The 9,747-nt window shown below is 36.6% G+C and overlaps 1 protein-coding gene across 6 annotated transcripts in view; it reads right to left on the bottom strand.

Annotated features, from left to right (window-relative positions):
• Positions 1-249: 249 nt before the first annotated feature.
• Positions 250-9,747, bottom strand: part of LOC137020518 (sorbin and SH3 domain-containing protein 1) — a 58,733-nt gene continuing 49,235 nt past the window's right edge. For 4 of the 6 annotated variants that reach the window (XM_067386196.1, XM_067386192.1, XM_067386191.1 and 1 more), the window contains 6 exons: positions 9,119-9,313; positions 8,373-8,921; positions 6,068-6,166; positions 5,379-5,563; positions 3,335-3,441; positions 251-3,156 (listed from right to left, as the gene is read on the bottom strand). In XM_067386196.1, the coding sequence (XP_067242297.1) occupies positions 3,089-3,156; positions 3,335-3,441; positions 5,379-5,563; positions 6,068-6,166; positions 8,373-8,921; positions 9,119-9,313 (1,203 nt within the window). In that variant the 3' untranslated portion in view covers positions 251-3,088. Of the gene's footprint in view, positions 3,157-3,334; positions 3,442-5,378; positions 5,564-6,067; positions 6,167-8,372; positions 8,922-9,118; positions 9,314-9,747 lie in introns of all 6 variants that reach the window. The other 2 variants (XM_067386197.1, XM_067386194.1) reach the window with 2 other exon arrangements.

Here is a 9,747-nt window from a genome sequence, read left to right as displayed (position 1 = left end):
TAACAATGAACAGTTGTTTTATTAACCAACATTAACTACAAATTAGCAATACATTTTTTACAGTATTTATTAATCTTTGTTAATGCATAACTAATGAAACCTTATTTTAAAGTGTTACAGATGTTGTTTTGAACTGATGAGAAGATATAGGGTTTAAGCTTTAATTTCTCTCTATTGTTTCATCAATAGTGTCCACATCAAATGAACAACGGGTGGCATTTGCACAGGCAGTGCACATCATGACAATAAACAAACAGGATCCGTCAAAAGATGTAATATAGTTTATTAAATATTGCATAATGAGGCAATCACAGCAGTAAATAGTGTTTTAAATTCATTGTAATTGTAACAGCACTGCAAATAAACAAAAACAAACAAAAAAATGCAAAATTTCGCCTCTGCATACAGACCACAAAGTAATAATTAAACATTAAACATCTCAGGTGATGTCATCTCACACTCTTCAATAACTCATGTGATTGCGGTAATTAACCGATAACTCAGTAATTGTCTCGTATGACACACTCGGGCCAAAACGGTACTCTTTAAACATCCATGTTTACCTCAAGGCAAAATAATAATAATAAAATGAGGCACAGTTCAATGAAGCCATGAGACAGAAAGGCATTTCAATCCCAACACAGTGTCAGAATCACTCGTTCATTCATATGAGACGGCCTGTGTTACGCAAATCTCTGTGCTTTCCTAATATTCTTCATTTAATATAAACTGTAATATTTATAGAGGTTGCTGTAACTTCACTCACTTTCATTCACTTATACTTTACATATTTACAACTCTGACAGAATAGGAAAACTGTGAATTTCAACTTTGTTTACATCCAAGATAAAAGTTTCTCAGAGCACTACATTCAGATATGCTACGCTATCTCATAACGGTTCAAAAGGCCAAAACACGTCTTTTCAAGTTCATATTCAATATAGAGATCGCATCTACTTTAATTCCTTGTCGATCTTCTACGCGATTACTTCTTCACAAAAAGTTTTAGCAACAGCCACTGGTTTAAAAACTGAAAAATATGTCATCTAGATATCTTTAATTACTGTCCAAATGTTCTTTTCCTAATTCTCGTTTTGAACAGGACGGAAGGCCATGGTATGCGTAAAGAGTCTCAGACAAAGCGACGACCCTCATGCTCTCTAGCAGCACGTTCTCTGGCATTATATGGAATGGACCGTATATAAAACTAAAGGGGAGATTCAAAAACGCTTCATTTTCATCAGAAGAAAAATTTCAAATTTGCCGTTCTACTTCTTAAATGGAAGTAAAAGGTAGTCTACAACCTAGAGGAGATGTGAACTACATTCAGTTAAGGAAGACCACAAGCTAATCAAAGGAGACTACCGAATGAAATGAACAACGGTCCACATGTAGCATCCTCTACTGTGAATGGCACTTTGAAAATGAGGTACGGCGATCTTATATATATATATATACATATATATATGGATCATCGATTCCTACCACGCAACCATATTACCAGTCATAACACTACGTAAATGTCACTGTCAAATGGTACCTGGGTTAAGATGTTATCGAGGCTCATGTTAATGTTGGTAAATAGTGCGCCTCAGACTCATAATACACTCTTCAGAACAACCCATTCAAAAATGGATGACTGAAAGAGAAAAATATGCATCACTCAAAGCAAATAAATAGTACATTTTGAGTCAAAGCATCAAAATAAGTTTAGTGGGGTTTAGCTGTAGCCCTTCACCTCACTATGTTACATAGCGCTCAAACAAAGCTTGAAAAATTTTCGCTACCAATTAAAAAGCTTGTTAGATCTGGTTTCTTGAGTTGGTCACTCAATCGTAATCTTTAGTTAACACTTTACAATAAGGTTTCATTTGTTAACAAATGAAACGATAAACAATACTTCAGCCGAACTTATTAACCTTAGTTAATGTTTATTTCTACATTAACTACTAATGCATTATTAAAATCAAAAGTTAACATTAGTTAATGCAATGCTAATTAACATGAACAAACAAAGAACATTAATAAATATACTGAAAAAATATATTGCTCATAGTTAGTTCATGTTAACTAATGCATTAACTAATGTTAAAGGGATAGTTCACCCAAAAATGAACTTTTTCTCATCATTTACTCACCCTTTCATAGTATTTTAGTACTTTTCCTACAATGACTACTGTCAACTGTTTGATTTCTTTCATTCTTTAAAATATCTTCTTTTGTGTTGAGCAGAAGAAAGAAACTCATACTCAAGGGTACGTAAATGATGACAGAATTTTCATTTTTGGGTGATCTATCCCTTTAACAAAGCTTATTGTAAAATGTAAAAAATCTCAGAGAACAGTAAGTGCTGTGAAGTTATCCTCCCTAACAAGACTAACACTAACCTCAACATTTACATCATTTTGATGTCTACAAATGGCTTTGCAAATACTAATGTTGCTGTCTCATTGAAATCATACTCTTTATAAGAGTAGTCCATACATCAGAATTTCATTTTAAATGTAATGGGAGTGTAAATGGTAATATAAACTCTTTTTAAAATGGCTAAACCAAACTTCTAGGATCCTTTCACAGTTTCTCAGACCTGTAACCCTTAACACAGACACCTTCTGGTGCTTTCAACAAACTGTCGTCTCTTACGGCCACACTGAAAGTCCATAGCAAAAATAAATTGTAGAATTTCATGTTTTTCAGTAATGTCAGGTATGTGATGAAGTTAAAGTATTTTGCGCTGTACTAAAGTACAATTCGCAGCTGTAAACTTAAACACCTTTTCCCAGTCTGATATTTTATATTAATGGCTTTTAACTGAATCTGAGCATTTTCAAAAAGCAAAAACAATGTGAAAAAGACCTTCATTGTTCCTTCAGTGATTCAATAAATGCTGCCACTGTAGTACAGTTGAACTGCATGTTCTCCGCTGACATGCCGCACACCTTACTGATCACATACCTGGACATTCATCTTGGAAAGAGCAAATTTTGGAGGGGAGGAAAAGTCTTCATTTGATGTCAACAGGTAGAGTGTCCCAAACAGATCAGGCTGCTTAAGCATAGTACTAGAATCTCTTCATAGCTGTATCATGTCACAAATTAACAGCTTTTACATAATTTCCCGGGAACGTTCCGAACTGTTTCGTCCTCTTAGATGTACCTGCACAGAGAAAACAATACATAAGAGTCTGGATATAAATAAAAGGGAAACCCCAAAACAACAAAGCTCTGTAAGTTGAGAATAGCCTAATGTAGTAGCGCTGTAGTTTTGTATATATGGATTTAGTATGAGAGAGGTGACTTTATGGAGAATCAATACATTAATCAATAACACATACCCACAAACCAGCCATCATCACATTTCTCCATGACATTGACCAGGTCTCCTTCCTGTAGCTCCAGCTCATCGTCATTCTGAGGCATATAATTGTACAGAGCCTGAAATCTACAGCAGAACACAAAACATAATTACACATGGAAGAGGAGGCCACCGCACAAATAATACTTTATTGACTAAATGTAAAAATGTCTTTCAGTTCAGTTTAAATAGAAATAAAGTTAATGGGCTTAAATTTAAAGCACTGCACTCAGTTTTGTCTATCTGACACAATTATATATGTTTCAGTATATAAAAATGTAATAAGTCAATTTTTTATTAAGCAAGGCTGCATTAAATTGATCAAAAGTGACATTAAATAATGCTACCAAAGATTTATATTTTAAATAGATGCTGATTATTCTATTCATCAAAATATCCTGAAGAGTGGAGTAATGGCTGCTGAAAATTCAGCTTTACCATTACAGGAATAAATTACATTAAAATAGAAAACCATTATTTTAACTTGTAAAAAATGTATTAAATTGTAATTTCACAATGTTACTGTTTTTTAATTAAAAAAAAATTGTTTACTTTCAAGATTGTAGAAAAAATATACGTAAGCAATAAGGTACTCGAGGTTATGCTGTATCGTGAATAAATCACGGCTGAAGGGTATTGTTAGAGTGCCTGCAACCCCTTTCAGCTGTGACTTATTCACGATACAGCACTAGCCTCGAGTACCTTATTGCTTTTATAAAATGATTACCACACAATACGGTCCGGTCATTAAAGCCAAAAATATGTATCAATGCAACTTTCATGAAGTAAATTTTCACTGAAAGCCTTCCTTCCGCCAGAAAAAACAGTCCCTGACCGTGAACAGCAACAGAAGTTCTCTTATTGCACCATTAGATGGCAGCAAAGATTGTCTTTATGAGTGAGTCAGTCAGTAGCAAAGACTTTTACATTGAAAAGACTGAACTGTTGTGAACACGGAACAAGACGCAACTGACAAATGCTTTGACTAGTGCTGTCAGTCACAGGAAAACCCCTTAACTGTTAAAAGGAACTATATAATACATTTAAACAGATTTTTTATTAAGAACATAGAACTGACCTGAAGGAAAATGCTAAATCTGAATGCAGGTAGTAAATTCGCTCTCTCAATCTCTTTCTCACAATACTCTTCTACATAATACAGTAAGCTTCAATGAACAATATCAATTGAGAACAAACGTTTACGTTGCTAAGAGTGGTTGCTAAGGGTGTTGTGTAGTGAAACACAGAACTGCTGAGTGAAGCGGCCCTGTTTTATCGTGAATAAAACCAAAGACTATAGAATAACACAAGACGTGTCACTCGTATTGTTTTGAATGGGAGAAAGTGTAATGCGCAATATGGCGGAATAAGTCCCGCCTACTAAATAAGAGCCAATCGTTAACTGGTAAAGTCATCGCGTCACTGCAGCAGCCGTCAGAAGCACCGGTTTCTATAGAAACAGTCAGATGCGCGCCTCTGATACATGGCAGAAGAGACGCGCATTTAGGTCTGCGCATGCGCATTAGCTTGATCCAGCCTAAAAAATACAGTTTTTTGTCATGATTCGAGCGTTTGGATAAAACATTTATAAAACAGCTGTTGTCAGATTTCATTGGTGATTTCAAATATGAAATGTAATCGTAAGGTTGGCGAACAGTTTTGAAGAATTTGATGTTTCCCCATTCAAAGAGATAGGGCATGATGCCCAGGATGCCCGAGAGGCGTTTCAAAGATGGCCGCCGAGTGAAATGACTTGTCTTAAAGGGACTTTGATAAAACACAGCTATTGACCAATCAGAATCAAGGACAGGACCTAACCGTTTTATAAATTTTAATATCATTATCAACAAGTACTTTGAAGACTATAATACTTAACATTTACCATCATTCAAAACTCATTGTTACGCATCTGTAAATGTGGTTTCATAGTGCTGTTATGAATGGTATGTCCTGCAATTTTTTTAAGGTGCCGGTCAGTGAAAAGCACATCTACACAGAAATACACCGAGGTACATCATACTTACATCCCACAGCTCATGCGTCCAGGCTCAGGACTGCTGCTCTGGGACAGGGGTTGCTGGGAAATGATGAGAGAGTGTTTACTGGGAGGAGGCAGGAGTCGGTGGGCGGAGTCTATAGGGCGTGACAAAGTGCTGCAGTACCTCACTGAGGTCTCTGCAATATTCATGATCTCATTACACACTGCCTCCTATTGGTGGAAGAGGGTCGGCACACGAGATGGCCACAAACCAGGAGGTAGGGTCAGTCATTCAGATGGAAAATTGAGTTTGAGGAAGGGGCAGTGTGGTTAGAGGAGATAGTAACAGGGCAGAAAGGAGGGAATGTCCATTAATACCAGGAAAGCCGGAAGAGATGGTAGTGTCCAGAGGATAAGCATGGAAGAGTGAGACAACAGAGTGAGTGCATGTGGAAGGAGTGAAACATATGCCACAATCATATAGGACAGGCTTACTTGCAGGGCACAGAGATGTCATGCATTATGTGGGTGAGTTTCAGGATTAGATATCACATAAAATAAAACATTGAGATGAGCCTAATGATTGACTGTGATGTGCCTGATAAGGGCCAGTCAGTACAGAATATGAAACTGCTCATATTCACCATTCATAATCAATACAAATGACATCAAGAAAGAAGTATGCAGCAATATGCGCATCTAAGAGTAATTATAATGTCACGAAAATTAATTTACCGTGAATGAATTGGCATTCATGTTGTTGTCTTGGATGTCAAACAGCATGACAGGACTTCTTGAAGATCGCCCGTAATATTCTACATCATTTCTTAATGGCTGTGGGGAAAAAAGAACATGAATGAAATCATCTGCCTCTTTTTAAAAGACGTTCATGTACATCCCTGAGGTCTGGGTTCAACTTTGAAATAAGTATGCACAAACAACAGTACGGTTGGCATATAATCAGTTCATTTATTTTTTCCTCTGTGCAGAGGACGCCAGTACAACCTTACAGTACATCAAACACATAATGAACTGGAATAAGACTGTGAGTTAGTAGCAGTCAACACATTTCCTATAAAACGTCAAACAATCATTAAACAGTGTCAAATCATGCTGGGATGCTTCTTCACACTATAGTCTTTAGCATAGCTTATAATTTTAAATATATAGCTTATACACTAGCATTCAAAAGTTGGGGTTTGTTAAGTTTTTTTTGTTTTTAAAAGAAGTGTCTTGTGCTGCATTTATTTGTTGAAAAAATATAGTAAAAATGTTTTACTGTATATTATAAAACAGTTAGTCCCTGTCCTTGATTCTAATTGGTCAATAGTTGTGTTTTATTCACGATAAAACAGGGCTATGACCATTTCACCCAGCGGTTCTGTGTATCACTACACAACATTCAGATTTAGCACTTTCCTTCAGTCAGTCCTATGTTCATAATAAAAAATCTGTTTAAATGTATTATCTTGTCCTTTTAACAGTTAAGGGGTTTTCCCGTGACCTACAGCGCTAGTCAAAGCATTTGTCAGTTGCGTCTTGTTCCGTGTTCACAACAATTCAGTCTTTTCAATGTAAAAGTCTTCGCTACTGACTGACACATTCATAAAGACAATCTTTGCTGCCATCTAATGGCACAATAATGTAACTTCTGTTGCTGTTCACAGTCAGGGACTATTTTTTTCCGGTGGAAGGAAAGCTTTTAGTGAAAGTTTATTTCATGAAAGTTACATTTTTGGCTTTAATATTTGTGTTGTGTGGTAACCATTTTATAAAAGCAATAAGATACTCGAGTCATCAAAATAAATATTTTAAAATGTAATGTATTCCTATGATGGCAAAGCTGAATATTCAGCATCATTACTATAGTCTTCACTGTCACATGATCCTTCAGCAATTATTCTGTGCAGATTTGGAGCTTAAGAAATATTTATTACTGTTATTAGCAATGTTAAAAACAGCTGTGCTGATCGTGATACAATCCATGGCACATTTTTATTTAGGATTTGTTGAATAGAAAATAAAAAAACAGAACTGATTTGAAAGAGAAATCTTTTGTATAAAGTCTAATGTTTTTTGTCACTTTTGATCAATTTAATGTGTCCTTGCTCAAATTAAAATAATAAAATAAATAATAAAATAAAAACTTACCGACCCCAAACTTTTGAACGGTACTTTAAACATAGCTTTTTATAAGCTAACATATTTTCATTTGAACACAGGTAAAATACTGGAATTCTTCAAATAGTTACAAAGAATTAACCAAATACTACTAATATAAAGTAGGTTTGTCAATCAATATCTTTTAGTTTGATTAATTACATATCAAGTAAATCACAATTAATCACATACATCAATATTCCCTAAGAAAAGCCTCCTAATTAATCATTATAGAAAGTGGCTTTAAAAGTCAAAGTATTATTTATTTTATTATCAATGAATATATCCTTTCACTGGTCTACAGTCAACAGCAATGCATCCTTCTAAGTGTACTTTTGCAAGGTGTGAAGGCAGGATTTATTACAGAATTTATGTTTGGTTCAGGATGCACAATTAAACTAAAATTTACCTTCTTTTTTATTTAAATTTTTTTTTTAAAAAATTTTTTTTTCTAAATTAGCATATTGCATTGTCTTAATAAATCCATTATTTTTACATTTCTCTTCAATTTTATTTCATTTCGACGTGCCATTTGAGTTTGACACGGTAATCAAGTCGGTATACGCACTGTTATCTCTAGATTTGTATCAGACATGCATAATTTCACAATAGACAACACAAAACAAAATATACATCCATGCTTCATGCTAATCATGTTAGGTTCATGCAGCTGTTCCTTTTCAACTGCGTTTCTCTCAACAGCGTGAAAGCCTCAAAAGTGTGATAGAATTTAATAACTCAATAGCATAACCAGATCCCTGTTCCCTATTTCAGCCTGTTAGATCTACAACTCGTGCCAGTGGAAACGGTGATCTCCCTTGAGCTTAGTCACCTTATGATGGGCACCTTAAACAAACACACCACACCATGCAGAAGATACCTCTGCTGGGCTATTGTTCCTGCTGTAAGGAGCCTTGCGAAGGCTTCCAGCCCTGTCTATTTCAGCCCCATCCCCTTCCTGAAACTCTTGATCCAGCCTGTTGCCCCTAGTAAGCCAACCCTCAAGCCCAGCACCCCCACAGGGACTCAGGCTGCGGGAGAGGCGGGGAGATGGTGGAGAAAGAAGGAAGTCCTCGCCTTGAGGTGGAGTGAAGGTGAGGAACGGGGTGGCCGAGCAGGGGCGGGGTGGATAGGGTGGGGGTAAAGGAGACGAGGAGGGAGAAGCCATGGGGGAGATGCAGTAGGGGCTGCCGCTGATGGGAGGCACAGGACTGGCTGACATGGAAGGGGGCAGATATTCGCCCAAGCGGTATGAAGTGCTTGGCAGAGGGGGGAGGGGCGGAGTGGGTGCGGCTGGGGGGCTGCTGCTGACTCCGCCCACAGTGAGAGAAATCCACTCGTTGGAGATTGCATGGACCTCGGGAGAGATCGAGCGGCGGGGAGACCGGGGGAGAGGGAGAGGGGAGGTGGTGAGCCGATTACGAATGGGCTTTTTGAAGGGCAAGGCCGGGTGTCAGGAGGAATGAATGAGGAAACAATAAAGAGGAAGGGGGAAAGGTAGATGTGAAATGGTGAAAACAACTGTATGAGATAATCAATAAATAAAAAATAAATGGGAAAATGAATGCAATTCATATAAGTTAAATAAAAATGATCCAAGGACCATGGATTTTGTCAGGTCTTTACCTGTGGAGAGGCATTAGTGCTCCGATGAGGTGATTGGCTGATAGGGGGATCAGGGTAGTCCACTCCATTTTTCACTCTGGGTCTCCTGTGCACCTCTATGTAGGTGACCGGGAAGATGCCCTGCCGGTTAGTGCCAGAAATTTTGCCTTCATACCAGTTCTCATCTACTCTGCGAATTAGTGTTATTCGCTCCCCCTACAGGCAGACAAAAGAATGAATTAGCTCCTGCAGTCATGACAGACAACAAACACATGCATATATTTATTTATAAAAATAAGATTTTTTTTTTTTTCATTTTCTGACATTCATAATCTCATATTATTAATTTACATGCAACAAAATCTGCAAAGCAAAGCATATGTACGGAAGAGGATTAGGGCCAAGCAATAATAAAAAAATAAAACCATCTCGAGATTAAAGTTGTTAAATTTCGAGAAAAAACTTGTTAAAGTTCGAGAAAAAAGTCGAGATAAAATGTTGATAATAAACTCATTAAATTACGAGAAAAAACTCATTAAATTTCGAGAAAAAAGAAGAGATAAAATGTTGAGAATAAAGTAGTTAAATTACGAGAACATTTAGTTAAATTATGAGAAAAATATTAAATTTCGAGAAAAAAGTCGAGATAA

This window comes from Chanodichthys erythropterus, chromosome 5, assembly GCF_024489055.1.
Source record: "Chanodichthys erythropterus isolate Z2021 chromosome 5, ASM2448905v1, whole genome shotgun sequence".
NCBI classification, from domain to species: domain Eukaryota; kingdom Metazoa; phylum Chordata; class Actinopteri; order Cypriniformes; family Xenocyprididae; genus Chanodichthys; species Chanodichthys erythropterus.
Note: the sequence above shows the minus strand (reverse complement) of the source record. Positions and strands in the feature narration are given on the sequence as shown.